The 16,622-nt window shown below is 34.4% G+C and overlaps 3 protein-coding genes across 6 annotated transcripts; 2 read left to right on the plus strand and 1 right to left on the minus strand.

Annotated features, from left to right (window-relative positions):
- Positions 1-148: 148 nt before the first annotated feature.
- On the plus strand, positions 149-3,771 carry LOC107613519 (ras-related protein RABE1c). Of its 3 annotated transcripts, XM_016315558.3 has the most exons (10): positions 276-369; positions 532-594; positions 672-788; positions 1,662-1,734; positions 1,830-1,930; positions 2,281-2,346; positions 2,441-2,538; positions 3,007-3,069; positions 3,179-3,271; positions 3,377-3,771. In XM_016315558.3, the coding sequence occupies exons 3-10, from the start codon at positions 716-718 to the stop codon at positions 3,455-3,457; spliced, it is 648 nt and encodes a 215-aa protein (XP_016171044.1). In that variant the 5' UTR covers positions 276-369; positions 532-594; positions 672-715; the 3' UTR covers positions 3,458-3,771. The 3 variants fall into 3 exon arrangements, with proteins under 3 accessions (XP_016171043.1, XP_016171044.1, XP_016171042.1); XM_016315557.3 differs by lacking the exon at positions 532-594 and having other exon boundaries at positions 149-369; XM_016315556.3 differs by lacking the exon at positions 276-369 and having other exon boundaries at positions 373-594.
- A 7,189-nt stretch (positions 3,772-10,960) lies between these two features.
- Positions 10,961-11,880, minus strand: LOC107612166 (uncharacterized). Its single transcript, XM_016313983.3, has one exon. It carries the CDS (start codon positions 11,654-11,656, stop codon positions 11,168-11,170), a length of 489 nt encoding a protein of 162 aa, XP_016169469.1. The 5' UTR covers positions 11,657-11,880; the 3' UTR covers positions 10,961-11,167.
- Positions 11,881-14,111: 2,231 nt separating this feature from the next.
- Positions 14,112-15,866, plus strand: LOC107614397 (methyl-CpG-binding domain-containing protein 7). Of its 2 annotated transcripts, none has more exons than XM_016316609.3 (6): positions 14,112-14,390; positions 14,462-14,575; positions 14,659-14,787; positions 14,866-14,976; positions 15,059-15,301; positions 15,486-15,866. In XM_016316609.3, exons 1-5 carry the CDS (start codon positions 14,112-14,114, stop codon positions 15,272-15,274), a joined length of 849 nt encoding a protein of 282 aa, XP_016172095.2. In that variant the 3' UTR covers positions 15,275-15,301; positions 15,486-15,866. The 2 variants fall into 2 exon arrangements, with proteins under 2 accessions (XP_016172095.2, XP_016172096.2); XM_016316610.3 differs by having other exon boundaries at positions 15,494-15,866.
- The last annotated feature ends 756 nt before the right edge of the window (positions 15,867-16,622 follow it).

The following is a 16,622-nucleotide window of genomic DNA, read 5'->3' on the forward strand; positions in this document are numbered from 1 at the left end:
GCACAGAAAAAAACTCCCAGTCATCAAACGCCACATGTACCCAACAACTTTAGGGTTGAATTCTTTTTCTTTTTTATCCTTTTTTAATAATTTGACTATTTCCGAGCTAAACGGAGTATATAGACAGCCTTTGATGTTTAATGGAATTATTTCAATTTGGTAACATTCGCTGCTTTATTATTTCTTTTTGGCTTTGCTGTATTGAATGTGCTTGCTGTTACCAAATAATAATAATAATAATAATTGATTTTTGGTATGGTATGCTAGCATGCGCACCTAATAAGGCATATATACAACAAGTGCGCACTTTAGCCAACCACCATAGTCGGGGTAGCTTCCAACTTGAAGGTTGTAAATAATAAACTCCAGGTTGTTACTTCGCTTCTGGTCAATCACAATTTTTTCTTAGATTTTATTTTATTTTATTATCGTGTAAAATATTTTCATTTTCATTTTTTAAAAACATCAAAATAACTAAGCAGTGTCCCTTTTTAATTTTTATCTCTAAATCTGGGCGCTGCGGTCCTTCAGAGTTTTGAACTTTGGAGATCCCCTTTTCTATCCTGATTTCTTCTTCTTCTCACTTCGGATCTGGTATCTTCCTCTCTCTTGCATTTCGTTTTATTATTCTTTGAGTTGAGGAATTTACGTGAAAACTAATTCATATGCAGAAAGGGATTCCAGACATAATTTGGTGGATTGATTGAAAGAGTTGATGGCTGCTCCACCGGCAAGGGCTCGTGCCGATTACGATTACCTCATAAAGCTTCTCTTGATCGGCGACAGTGGTATGTGCATCCTCTTCCGCCGTTTTCATCTCTCGTTTTTTCTCGGAAATGCCTTCGAAATGTTCGTTTTAATTTTTCCTAGACAATTACACAACATAACGTTATGATCCCGTTTTAACTAAAATGTCGCTAATTTCTTTCTGTAATTATTAGACTAGGCTTTGTTTTTGGATTTTGTGGTAAAAATGTATGTACTTTTCAGTTTTCAACTTGGTTTAATCTTTCCATGATCTAGTGTTCGAGCTTTTGAATCATTGGTTATGTTAGTATGATGCAGATTCCTTCTGACTTATCCTGATAATGTTGTGCGATTTCTTCTTGCTATATTAGTATTAGAGTAAAAGCAGTCTTAAATAAAGAATATCTGCAATATCAAGTTAGTTCTCCAAAGGTTTTTGATATCAAATTCATCTCTCAATGTTAATTTTTGCTGTTAAAAGTGATTAGTTAATAGGGAGGACCAAGGACCAAATTCATGTAAGGGTTTTTTTAGAGGACTGGTTTTTTATGTCCAATTCAAGTATTTACTCTTATAAATTAAGCTTCTCAAACATTGGGGTTTTAAATTTAAACACACCACTTGTCAAATTAGGTCTCAAGTGATATGGATGCTTTTGGTAGACGCGTTTTCTTGCATAATCTCTGAATAAATGGCCTTTTTCTGTGCTTTTGATATAACCCAAGATAGATGTCGTAGTTCCTTTAATGATAACCCTATGTTATTAAGTTGTTAACGTTCTCTATAGGAAGAATAGAGTATTGCAGTAGACTTAAAACAGAAGAATTATTGTGAAACTGCAGGAGGGTAAATGCGCACTTTGACATGTGAATTCCTTATTTTGCCACAAACTTTTCATCTATTCTTATTTGTAGGTGTTGGAAAGAGTTGCATTCTTCTGCGTTTCTCAGATGGTTCTTTCACAACTAGTTTCATCACAACCATAGGGTTAGTTCTCATTATTTAGGAATTGAACTACAGAATTTTATTTTCCAACTTCCATGAGTTTTACCAAAATCACATGGCCCATCCTCGTGATGCAGCATTGATTTTAAGATAAGAACCATTGAGCTGGATGGCAAGCGGATCAAGCTCCAAATTTGGGATACTGCTGGTCAGGAACGGTTCCGAACAATTACAACTGGTAAAGTTTATAATCGTTATGTAGACACTATTATTGCCTTTTGTTACTTGTATGGGAGACACAAATGGTAGAATGAGGTTCTTCCTTTCAGGGAACTTCTTGATTTAGGATTGAAAGGTAGAGGACATATGGTCTGAGAAAAATAGAGATTAACGTATATGTAGGGAAGAGGAAATATGTACTGATATATATTTAGTGTTTATCAGTTGCATTGTACTTTCTCACTGATGTTAGTCTAAGAATAAAATCTTTCTTTCTTCATGGCTTTGTAAATTCCATTGACAGTGAAATTGTTTCCTTTTTTCTTTTTTGCCATTCATCTTTACCCTTTTTTACCTTCCCTGTATCAGCTTACTATCGTGGTGCTATGGGCATATTGCTAGTCTATGATGTTACAGATGAATCATCATTTAACAGTAAAGTTCCCATCTGTTGACTCAGCTTTGATATATGTGCTTTTCTCTTGAAAGCCTTATCATCTGGTATTCACCCACTTGATGCTAATTTCAGATATCAGGAATTGGATTCGGAATATTGAGCAACATGCTTCAGACAATGTTAACAAAATACTGGTGGGGAACAAAGCTGATATGGATGAAAGCAAAAGGGTATGCAAACACCTTGGACTTTTCTCTTTTATGGGGGTAAAAAAAAAAAGAAAGAATGTATATAGGACCTAACAAATTTGGTGCAGATTTAATTCTAAACAAGATTATGAAATTTGCTGTTATTGTCATCAAATGCAACTTTTATAATTATGCAAGTTCTACTCTTGGTTGCACATTGCACCTGCACCATGCGCATTGCAAAGTGCTTTCTTAACCACTTTCAGTTGAAGCTAGTGTTTTTTATTCTTTAACTCAATATCCATTGAGAAGCCATGTTGAGGAGATTCTTGTGAATGAAACAGTTTGTTTTAGGGTTTTTTGGGCAAGGTGTGTCCAGGGATGAGTTCCTTTGATGTGAATAATGGAATAAGTAACATATAAGATCCTCTATATCTCTCTTTTATACATATGTACATCAGATTTGAGAATTTCGTAATTATGATCATACTTTTGCCTTTCTTTTTTTAGGCTGTGCCTACTGCAAAGGGCCAAGCACTAGCTGATGAGTATGGAATCAAATTCTTTGAGACTGTAAGTAAAACTGATGCATACTTGAGAATGTTGATACTTCCTGAATTTTTCTTTTTCAATTTTTTTCCTATTATTATTATTATTGTTGTTGTTGTTGTTGTTATTGCAGAGTGCAAAGACAAATCTAAACGTGGAGGAAGTTTTCTTCTCAATTGCAAGAGATATAAAACAAAGGCTTGCTGACACTGACTCTAAGGCTGAGGTATTTGAACAGTTGAACTTCCCTTTCCTTGAATACAAGGATAGGTTTGTGTTTGAATAACTCACTCAAGAAAGCTGAATATCTAATGATGTATTTTTGTTACAGCCTTCTGGAATCAAAATCAACCAACAAGATCAGGCAGCAGGGGCAGGGCAGGCGGCACCAAAGTCGGCGTGCTGTGGTTGAACAGAGAACACTATCATCCTAGAACAAGAAGAGTGAAAATATTTGTATGATGATGATTCATGTCTTGCGCCTCCTATGGTCATTCTTTCATAGTTTCCAACTTGTTAAGAAGTTATATTAATCCAAAGTTAGATATGTGTTTGTGTAATTGCTCCTTAAGTTGTTTGGCTGGGATATGATAATTGATCATTATTTTTTATTTTTATTTTTTTCTCGAGTGGTTAATTGCACTGATATTCTTTAAGATTTCAGACTATGTTGACCTAATTTAGTTTGAAAAAATTACACTAATTTCTTGTTCTAGTTCAGATGAAGTGGATGTTTTGTTGTCGTCTTCTTTTTTATTTATTTAACTTTTTCTTCAGACACATATATCTACTCTGCCAAATTTTTGTTATGGTGAAAATCATGCATAAAATATTGGAAAAGTCTAGGGGCCAGCAGTTTTGTTGAATTTTGGCCAGCATGTAGCCAGTAGAGAAAGGTGAGTCATTGGATGAAATCTTACACCAATCTCACACCATTAGATCATCATTGATGGCTACCAATCACAAAAGTTGTTGGCCCCCTAGCATTGCTCTAAAATATTACTTAAAACTAAGGGGGGGGGGGGTGCTCTTTAAATTCAAAAGCTATTTCAGGAAAATAACTTCGTAAGAGATTGTATAACTTTTAAAATTTCATTCGACAACCCGAAGAGACTCGACATGCAAGATAGTTCACGATCTCTCCAAAAATATATTAACTAAATTGTGTCAATTTAACTATTCACTATGCTTATACACTATTATCGTGAATTCGTGATATCGTATCCTTTTCTGAAGTTTTATGTTTAATTGTTACTATTATGCATTTACATCGTAAAACATAATAATTACTTATCTTATTCGTTTCGTGAATTTTATTGGGTTAGTGTTTACTGTTTAGTGATAAATCTTGGAACTTATAACTGGAGAAATTAACTCTCGCCTGTTACGAAATGGATGTCCATATCCATTCAATGTCTACTCAGCATTATTCTTTCTTCCATTCAAGTACTATTAGAAAATACAAACATTAAAGATTCTTTCTTCCATTCAAGTACTATTAAAAAGTACAAACATTAAAGAATGTGCGGTGCATATTTTCCAACCTTTGAAAAAGTGAACCCTTGAACTTGTATAAATAGAGGAATGGGCTTAGGCTTTTGACACAGAAATAATAAACAAAAGCAATTCTCTCTCTCTTTACTTTTAATTTACTAAATACTTCTTTCTATCTTTATATATATACACATTACAACATATAATATATATAAATTATTATTGAGCTAATTATATTAATACTACAGTCTTCTATTTATACATTTTTATTTTATATTTAGTATATCTTTTATTTATTTTACAACACGTTATCAGCACGAGACTCTGATCAAATTTTTAAGAAGATTCAGGTAACAATTTTTCATTATGTCGAAACTCTTTCATCTTGAATTCAATGCTCTTGATATATCTGGAAACAATTATTTATCATGGATACTAGATGCTGAAATTCATCTTGATTCAATGGATCTTGGAGATATCATTAAGACTGAAAATAATGCATCCCAGAAGGATAAAGCCAAAGCCATGATTTTTCTTCGTCGTCATCTTGACGAAGGATTGAAAAATGAATATCTCACATTAAAAGATCGTGCAGATCTTTGGAAAGATCTTGAAGAAAGGTATAATCATAAAAAAACGGTAATACTTCCTCAAGCCCGATATGAATGGACGCACTTGCGTCTGCAGGATTTTAAATCTATAAATGAATATAATTCTGCAATGTTTCGAATCACCTCACGAATGGAATTATGTGGGGAAAAGATAACTGATCATGATATGTTGGAGAAAACTTTCTCAACCTTCCATGCCTCGAATGTGCCCCTGCAGCAGCAGTATCGAGAAAAATGATTTAAAAATATTCTGAATTAATTTCTGGCCTTCTTGTTGCTAAACGCAACAATGAGTTACTCTTGAAAAATCATGAAGCGTGCCCAGCTGGCGCCGCCCCATTTCTTGAAGTAAATGCGGCAAATCATTACCCTAGAAGAGGTAAATGACAAGGTTTTAACAACAAGAAAAATTATGGAAGGAAAATGAATTATATTCAAAAGAGAGGATCTCATCAGAAGTGGGATAAAGAAAGAAATATCGGGCATAATAAATCAACAGAGGATAAGTGTTTCCGTTGTGGTGGAAAGGGCCATTGGTCACGTACCTGCTGTACCCCAAGGCACCTAGTCGATCTTTACCAGGCATCTTTGAAAAAGGACGACAAAGGAAAATAGTCGAATTTCGTTTCAAATGATGCTGAAAATTCCACCACTCATTATGATGTATCTGATTTCTTTGAGGATCTTGAAGGAAATATTGGTTATTTGATCAATGATGGAATAATTTAATGTGAGAGATTGTTAAGCATTCATGTAAATAAATAATGTAAAGAACTTATTGTTAAGTTTTATTTCCTATGTATTTAAGTTTCAAATGTGATGTATATAAATAATGAAATATTAATTTTTATGAATTTTGAAATCATTAAATGTGTCATGTTTTAAAATAAAATTTTAGTATATGACATTATTTTTATGTACAGTATTTTTTAGAAAAATAATTCCGATCAAGTATTCAATTTAACTATGCATACTACTCATGTTATTATTATTTGTCTTTGAAGAAAATGGCAAGGATATATAATCAAGATGTATGCCTTGCGGATAGTGCAAGTTCGCACACCATTCTCAAAAGTGATATATATTTTACCCATCTTGTGCCAAAAGAGGAATATGTTAATACTATCATTGGCTCAGGCAATGTGATAGAAGGCTCCGGAAGAGCTATAATTTTGTTTCCTGAAAGAACAAAATTTATAATAAATAATGCACTATTATCTACCAAGTCCCTGAGGAACTTGTTGAGTTTCAAAGATATTCGCCGAAATGGATATCATGTTGAGACAATGAATGAGAAAAATCATGAGTATTTATGTATCACAACTCATGATTTAAATAAAAAGGTTATATTAGAAAAGTTACCCTCACTTTCATCTGGATTGTATTATACCAAAATTAGTGCAATTGAATCACATGCCATTGTAAACCAGAAGTTTACTAGCCCAAATGAATTCATAACTTGGCATGATAGATTGGGTCATCCGGGAACAACCATGATGAGGAGAATTATTGAAAACTCTCATGGACATTCACTAAAGAATCAGAAGATTCTTAAATCTAGTGAATTTTGTTGTGCTGCATGTTCTCAGGGAAAGTTAATTTTAAGGCCATCACCAGTAAAGATTGGATTTGAGTCCCCTGAATTCCTAGAAAGAATTCAAGGTGATATATGTCGACCTATTCATCCACCATGTGGATCTTTTAGATATTTTATGGTCCTGATAGACGCATCTTCGAGATGGTCACATGTGTGCTTATTATCTTCTCGCAACCTGGCGTTTGCGAGATTACTGGCTCAAATTATTCGATTAAAAACACAATTTCCAGAAAATCCAATCAAAGCAATTCGTCTTGATAATGCTGGTGAATTTACTTCCCAAGCTTTTGATGCTTATTGTATGGCTAATGGAATAAGTGTTGAACATCCAGTAGCTTATGTTCACACACAAAATGGGTTAGCAGAATCACTTATTAAACGCCTCCAATTAATTGCTAGACCCTTACTTATGAGAACAAATCTCTCAACCTCAGTTTGGGGCATGCTATTTTACATGCTGCAGCACTTATTCGTTTGAGGCCAACGAGTTACCATCAGTTCTCTCCTATGCAATTAGCTTTTGGCCAGCAGCCAAATGTCTCCCATTTAAGAATATTTGGGTGTGCGATATATGTTCCCATTGCACCACCTAATCGCACCAAAATAGGACCCCAAAGAAAATTGGGAATATATGTTGGATATGATTCTCCCTCTATAGTGAGGTATCTTGAGATACAAACTGGATATGTATTTAAAGCCCGGTTTGCGGATTGTCATTTTGATGAATCAAAATTTCCAACATTAGGGGGAGAGAATAAGCTTCCTGAAAAGGAACTTAATTGGAATGCATCATCCTTGATGCATTTAGATCCTCGATCAGGGCAATGTGAACTAGAAATTCAAAAGATTATACATTTGCAAAGAATAACAAATGAATTTCCTGATACATTTTCCGATACAAAGAGGATAACCAAATCTTATATACCAGTGGAAAATGCCCCTATTCGAATTAATGTCCCAGTAGGACAAGTAGCCACTGAAGCAAATTTACGCCAGAAGCGTGGCAGGCCTGTCGGTTCCAAAGACAAAAATCCTCGAAAGAGAAAAGAGGTTAATACTATTCCTGTTGAAAAAGACATAGTAGAGACACCTGCAGTTGTCCAAAGTTCTGATATAATTTTAACGCCAGAAGACGTTCAGGTACCTGAAAATTGTGAAAATGACGAGATCTCGATAAATTATGTCTTTACAGGAGAGAAATGGGACCGAAATAAGACAATTGTCAATAAAATATTTGCATATAATGTGGCATTAAATATCATGCATGAAAGTAAGGATCTTGAGCCAAGATCAGTCGAAGAATGTCGACAAAGAAATGATTGGCAAAAATAGGAAGCAGCCATGAAGGCTGCATTAGACTCACTTGCAAAACGTGAAGTTTTTTGACCTGTAGTCCGTACACCTGAAGATGTAAAACCTGTTGAATACCGATGGGTATTTGTGAGAAAATGAAATGAGAAAAATGAAGTTGTGCGCTATAAAGCCCGACTTGTGGCACAAGGTTTTTCACAAAGGCCCGGTATAGATTATGAAGAAACGTATTCCCCTGTAGTGGATGCGATAACATTGCGTTATTTGGTCAGTTTATCTGCATATCATAAACTGCATATGCATTTAATGGATGTGGTAACAGCCTACTTATACGGCTCATTAGATCGGGATATCTATATGAAAGTTCCTGAAGGACTAAAGATATCTAAACCATCCAATGAATATTCGCAAGGGTTATACTCAATCAAATTGCAAAGATCTTTATATGGTTTGAAGCAATCTGGACGAATGTGGTAGAATCGTCTTACTGAGTATCTGGCCAAAAATGGATTCAAGAATGATTATATCTGTCCATGTGTTTTCATAAAGAAAACTACATCTGGATTTATTATTATTGCTGTGTACGTTGATGATTTAAATATCATTGGGACTCCTGAAGAGATTCCAACAATTATAAAAACTCAAAAAGAAGAGTTTGAGATGAAAGATCTTGGAAGGACTAAATTTTGTCTCGGCCTGCAGATCGAGCATATAAAAAATGGGATCTTTATTCATCAAACAACATACACAGAAAAGATCTTGAAAAGATTTTATATGGATAAGTCACATCTTTTGAGTACCCCAATGATCGTAAGGTCTTTGGATGTGGAAAAGGATCAATTCCGTCCTAAAGAAGAAAATGAAGATATCATTGGTCGTGAAGTACCATATCTTAGTGCCATTGAAGCGCTAATGTATCTTGCTAATAATACACGACCTGATATATCATTTGCGGTGAATTTACTAGCGAGGTATAGTTCCTCTCCAACCAGAAGATATTGGAGTGGAATCAAGCAAATCTTTCGATATCTTCATAGAACGGTTGATATGTGATTGTTTTATCCCTATGGATCCAAGTCACAACTAGTTGGCTATGCAGATGCCGGATACTTGTCTGATCCACATAAAGGGAGATCTCAAACAGGATACCTGTTCACATATGGTGGTACAACTATATCATGGAGGTCCACGAAACAGACGATAGCAGCAACCTCCTCTAATCATGCTGAAATACTGGCGATTCATGAAGCCAGTCGCGAGTGTTTTTGGCTGAAGAGTCTGATTCAATATATTCTGTCATCATGTGGACTGATTGATCATAAGATAGCTCCAACTGTCCTGTTTGAAGATAATACAGCATGCATTGCTCAACTTAAGGATGGATACATCAAATGTGATAGAACAAAGTATATTTCTCCCAAATTTTTTTTCACTCACGATCTTCATAATCAAGGGACAATTGATGTCCAACAGATCCGCTCAAGTGACAATCTGGCAGATTTATTAAGAAAGTCACTCCCAAAATCCTCCTTTGGAAGATTGGTACATGAGATTGGGATGCACCGATTTCGAGACATTAAATGATGTCGGCAAGAGGGGGAGACTGTACTCTTTTTCCCTTGGTCAGGTTTTTTCCCATTATGTTTTTCTTGACAAGGTTTTTAATGAGACAGTCCCCATCACTAAAGGATATTGTACTATTTTTCCTTCACTAAGGTTTTTTCTCACTGGATTTTTCTTTAGTAAGATTTTAACGAGGCATAATCCTAAATGGACATCCAAGGGGGAGTGTTACGATATGGATGTCCATATCCATTCAATGTCTACTCAGCATTATTCTTTCTTCCATTCAAGTACTATTGGAAAGTACAAACATTAAAGAATGTGCGGTGCATATTTTCTAACCTTTGAAAAAGTGAACCCTTGAACTTGTATAAATAGAAGAATGGACTTAAACTTTTGACACAATAACAATAAACAAAAACAATTCTCTCTCTTTATTTTTAATTTACTAAATACTTTTTTCTATATATATATATATATATATATATATATATATCATTATTGAGCTAATTATATTAATACTAGAGTCTTCTATTTATACATTTTTATTTTATATTTAGTATATCTTTTATTTATTTTACAACATAGCCCACTAATTTGAGCTGGCTTATTGATTTGTAAGTTCATTCATGTAATCGCGTGGACAACGAAGTTACACATTGAATGTCCGCTAATTGCTATGCAGGCTGGCTTAGTTAAAGAGAATCGATTAAATCAAATATTATCAAGCCCGTGATGTATGCGTTTAGAGAAAAGTTGCAGGCATAAAATTTATTATTTTTTACCAGTATTTTTAGTTATTAATTTAATTCTTTTAATTTAATAATTTAATAATATATTTTTAGTTTATATTTTTAAATTTTACTGACTAAATACTAGTAAAACAATAAATTATACTAATTCTTTAGTATTTCTCGTATCCTTACTGTTTTTATAACTCGCAATATTAAGCTTGACATGTGTGTATATTTTATATAGATGTACTTATTATATAAAATATAAAAGATAATTTTTTTTATTAATATAATGTTACGTTATTTAATGCACTTAACAATAGGATATCAAAATTTTATATATATGCACTAAACATAAAATCAACTTTCGGATACTTAAAATGGATTATCAGATCAACAAAAATTACAAAATAGATATATGTACATGGTATATGAATAACCACTAACACTATATGCAGTAAATAAAAGAAAACAGAAATGTTTAATAATAAAAAAAATTAATTAAAAATAATTAAAATTTATTTTATTTAATATATATATATATATATATATATATATATATATATATATATATATATATATATATATATTTTGTGTCTTTAACATTACCAACAAGAAAAATATGTATACTTGCAACCATCAGGGAAAACATGATATGAACCAAGAATAAAGTTTAAAAAAAAAAAAAAAAACAATGACCGTATCATGTATATGTGAGTGGGACAAGCATAGTTAATTAATTACACAAAAATAGACAATGTAAGGACAAAAATATATCGTCTTCTAGCAAATATAATATGGTTATAAAATTGTCAATGAAATGAAAGAAGAGGAATCCTCCTCATGAGGCCGAGCTTAATAAGATCATTCTCAAATGGCGTCAAGTTCAAATCCAAGCACAGATTTAACCTCTTATTATGATGATCATTACCATCACCCTCATCATCTTTAGCGGTGGCAACCCTATGCTTTCTCATGTGTCCTCCAAGGGCTTGTCCAATTGAAAACTCAACCCCACAAATCGGGCATGGGTGCATCCTGGGCTTAGTGTTGGGTCCCCGTAAGTGGTGATCATGGCATGATAGGCCCAAAACCATGAGCTTGGGCTTCTTGTGGCTCGCTCTATGGCCTCCAAGTGCTTGAAAAGAAGTGAAGCTTCTTTCGCATGTCTTGCACTTAAAAGCACCATCATCTATCATTAACTCTTTACCCTTCACTGAACTAATCTTATCGCTTTCTCCAACTTTGCTTAGTAGCGTCAAACAATTATCCACCTCTATCTGCTCTCTTCCTCTCTTCATATTTTTGCTTTTATTCAGAATTTGTATGCAGAAGTACTATGATTGATATATATAAGGAAGAAGCTTGCTAGGTGCATGTAACTACTATGTAGTATACATATACAACTTACAAGGCTTTGTAAACTACGCAGATAAAGTGACGGAATTGCCCTTGCATTTAATTTTCCTTTGTGACTAAGTAATGAAAGGCGGTGGCAGTTGATGTAAATATAAACCAAGTTGAGAGGTGAAAGGAAATTTCCCAGTGGCTATATTTGTATATATAAATGTATCGAGTTGAGTTTCCGTGACCGCGTATTGATTGGGGTGTTCATATGTTGACAAATTAAGAATGAAGCTGAAGTTACAAAGTAAAGTCATGTAACTTGATGCAATCCAAGTGGTCCCACATTATTCTATTCTAGAACTTGACAAGAATTCTTAACGCTGAGTGTGCATATAATATATATCTGACTCATTTCTTGTTCTACTCTTTTCGTTTATGATTTATCCTTTTATGCAAGTATTAAACTGTACCAAAGTCTAGAACTCAGTATTTTTATTAAAATTTAATTAATATTTAATTAATAAAAAAATAAATAATTTTATATTATTAGATAAAATTTTATACTATTAAAAATAATAATAATAACTAATTGATCGTTATAAATCACAAAATTCAATAGCCTTTTAACATTTCTCTTATATTATATTGAAGATGTATTATTATCTTCACTTTTGTCTTGTATATTAAAAATATAGAGTATGAGAATGTCTGAAAAGTAGATGAGTGATATGGCAGTGGGAGCGGATAGATAATTAACCAGCAAGTAAAATACATACTACATACGCTAGCTGTGTAATTATAGAAGCTTCCTTGCAAGACTAAAGACTAGACATTAAACACGGACAATAATGTATAAACACCAACATTATATGCATACATATTCTTCTACATTCTGATGTTATGTGTGTACACATCACATACTTTTCTTACCAGGGAGGGTATCATGGTAATTAATGAAATAGTGGATTCAGTTAAACAACGCGGTCTATCCACGGTGCGCGTATGTGTGTAAATTTATTTCTCATTTTCACATATAAGTCTTGCATCCAATCCAATGCATAAAAAATAGGTGAAAATTCAGATACAGTCGATTTCACGTGAAGTTGATAGCTGAGAGCCGTTAGATGAAAATTTAGCCAAATCAATTAAATTATCTAACGACTCTTAATTATCAACTTTACGTAAAGTCGACTGTACCTGAGTTTTAACCTAAAACGTAATAACAAATAATTCTATTGTGCGTCAGTATACCAATCTAGAAACTAGAATGAATCGCACCTCTCGATCTTTCAGAGTTTCTGTGTCTTGCTTTATAATGAATTTGTATCATTTCATGTTCAAATAAATATGTCATGTTTATATATTTCTACATTCTACTGTTAATTTCTATTATCTTCACTTTTTGATTTTCTAGAATAATCAAATCGTTCACATTTAACGTATATATAGTTTAAGAAAAGCTTATGATAAATCAGGATAATGCTCTTTTTATTTTTTATTTTTTTAATTAGAAGAGACCAATGATGCTGTGAAGAGTAGTAATGGGAAAATATGGAATGGCGTGTAGTTTGGTCATTGGCGTAACGAATGAGTTGGACACGCCTCAAGTTGACAGTAGGGGTGACACGCCTCAAGTTGACAGCAAGGGTGTACATGGGTCAGGTCACATCGGATTTGTCTTAATTTAGACTCGACCGAAATATAGATCAGGCCTAATTTTTAAACCCTAACTCGATTTTAGATTCGATGAAATCTATGTACTTTCGGGTCGGGTGAAAACCGAGTCTTTAACATATAAAAATTGCCTAATCTCCAACCATTATTTCACAATTCACATAATAAAATTCACTTAAAAAAATATAACAAGAACCAACCATTTTCTAAAATTAAAGCATAACCTAATCAATACTAATATTGTCTAATAACACCAAATATTTAAATCAATACAAATAACGTAATATTATTCTAAAGTCTTATGCATTTTAAACATAAAACATTAACTTATAATCTTATAATGACTAATAACACAAAATATTAAAGTTTACAATATTTAAATTCCACATAAGAATAACTATCATCCATCACTAATAACACAAAATATTAATTGTGTATGATGACCGGGCCACCGGGTCGAGTTCGTGTGATCTAACCCGAAATAATGACCGGGTCTATTTTTGAGACCCTTATCCGATCCTAAACACAATGAAATCACACTAAATTAGCCCTTAAAGTGTTCGGGGCCGAGTCGAATCTTTGGGCCGGGCTATGTACACCCCTAGTTGACAGCAAGGATGATGAACGGGGATTATTTCTCTTGTTAAACGAGTGTCTGAAGAATGATTTTTTTTTAGTTGGGCTAATTGCTTTTTGGACTGGAGTTGGGCTGATTAATTTGGGTCGTAGAAAAAGATGAGATTGGGCCCATTTGGTGTGAGGCAGCTAAAATGCGTGAGTGAGAGAGTTACCGCCACGGCAGAGCACAACAGCATGGCGATGGCGACCCGTAAGTCCTTACGGAAAAGGCGGAACGTACTCGCAGAAGAAGAAGAAGAAGATGAAGAGAAGAGGGAAATGGAAATGCAGATAGTGTGCTTCTCACCACGGCAATATCAACATCCATTCACTCTTCCTCAAGGTTGGATTATCGAGCGAAAGCCCCGTCTCGCTAACCCTACAATAGTTGACAAGGTACCTTCCCTTCTTCTTCTTCTTCCATTCATATCCCTTTCTCAGATTTGATTTGATTTCTTCTTGATCAGTATTACCATGAGCCTGGCACCGGAAAGAAATTCCGTTCCCTCGTCGCTGTCCAGAGATACCTACTCGAACCACAAACAACCGAATTTCACGTCATCTCTCATCATCAAAACACGGTTACTCCTTCTCCTTCTTCTCTATTCTTCAATTACATTTCTGCCATTTCAAATTCTCATGTTTCGAAAACTTGTTTATGCAGTCTGGGACTGGCACTGAAAAGCAACGATTCCGTTCCTTGAGAAACGTAGAAAGATGTTTATCAGGTCAAACTGCATCTGCATGTACAGATACGCTCAAGGGGCCACCAACACCAACTAAACTTGCTCATGTAACTTCCTCACTTATTATTATGCACATGCAGTGCCATCAAAAATTCAGTACCTAACAATCTATGCTTTCTTTTCAGTCACTGATGAAATCCGCTGCAAATCAAAGTGATTGTGGTTTCACTACTTACCGCAGGGTTATGCAACATAAAGCCACTCCAGAACCATTGAGATGTTCTTTTCCATCTATGGTGAGTTTCAAAACCGAACGAGAAATGGCTACTGATTCACTGCTCTAACTGAATTTCATTTTTGTTTTTTTCTTCTACGAAGCATGCTGAAAAATCTGATTCTCCAAACAAATTTGGTTCGGGGAAGGACAACAGATCTTATATTCATAACTTACCACCACCACCAGAGAAAGTAACCTGGGTTCTTTCTGGTCCTGGCGGCTTCTGGAGCCCTTCAGTGGATGATTCTGTTGTGGCTGAATCTGAGAAGCTGAAATGGTCGGAAGCATTTGTATTATCAATCCATAATAAGAGATAGTATCTATTAATGGACTTAATGACAATGGTAAGGTTGGATATTTATCAGCTTCTACTTATGAGTTTACTTTTCATGAACTGACATTGTAAAATCCAGTTACATTCTCAGTGTAAAACAGTTTTATATTGACTGTGCATAGAAAGTAAATTCTTTCGGTTAAGTCCAAGCATTCTTTCAAAGGAACTGAGAGTGATTTGTTTCTTCCATTCAGCATTGCAGGATTTAGTTGGGAGAGTGTGAGGGTAAATGAAGCAGAGTTAGGGGACACGAAGCACTACAAGGACATATTGGTGAGCCTATGCTGCTACCATCAAGTCTTTTGGAGACTCTGCAGAGAATGTTACTCTATTTCACTGATTTTAGAGATTTACAGATGTATTTTCTGTCTACATGACTTATCCTTTTTGAGGTTAATTGGAGTTGCAACTTGGAAGCACTTGGACAAGGATCGGATAGGTGAAACTTGATAAACAATAGATCTGCTTAAGGATTAGGGACTGTGTTGATGGAGCTATTAAAGTTCGTTGCTAATTATAACTTTTGCTGATATAGCAACCTGTGTTGTATATGAACGTGTCTTCTATTTTGCTTGGTGTTACTATGATTATTCTAACAAACTAAACATAAAGAATATGGAAACTAATGTGATGTCTATATTTTTTTAAATTTGATAAGCTTGAATGGTGAAAGATAATTTAACATAATTCAATGGTGAACAAGAATTATTAACTTTTGTAGTTTGTGGATTTCTACTCATAGTCTGAGGATAAACCACATTCAGATGATAGCTTCAACTTCTTTCCTTCATCGCAGCGTTTGTAATATGATTCCTCAAACTCTAACCAATCTTGTATTATAGCTGCCAGCCAGTGGATATCTCCAATTCTCCATAAACCTCATGTCAGCCTGCAAATTAAAACCATGCTATGTTTATTGTTCTGATGAAGCCACCTATTAGTGTTTCTCCCAAGTGCAGATAAACACGGGATAATGTGAGTTGCATCGATTGCACAGCAGCAATTAGGGAGGCCTTGCATTCTCCCAAACTTGGATTTTATTGTGTACATCTCGGCTTCGGATGAGGACCAAGGCGAAGGCGGCGACTCGCCCTTTCCTCCATTGACTCCAAAAATTGCCAAGTGATTTGCTTAAAAGTTGACTAGTTTACCCCAAGCATCTCGGCGATTGTGGGTAACGACTTGCCGGATCCCAGTCTTGTGAGTGCCATAGCTGCTAGATGATAGTGTCATTGGCATCATACTGTGTTATTCACAAATGGTGCAGCGGTTGTCAATAAATCATCCTTAACAAGTTTGCATATGCAGTCCAAACTTATTGGAGGAGATCG

Source organism: Arachis ipaensis, chromosome B8 (genome assembly GCF_059453495.1).
Source record: "Arachis ipaensis isolate K30076 ecotype BB chromosome B8, ASM5945349v1, whole genome shotgun sequence".
NCBI classification, from domain to species: domain Eukaryota; kingdom Viridiplantae; phylum Streptophyta; class Magnoliopsida; order Fabales; family Fabaceae; genus Arachis; species Arachis ipaensis.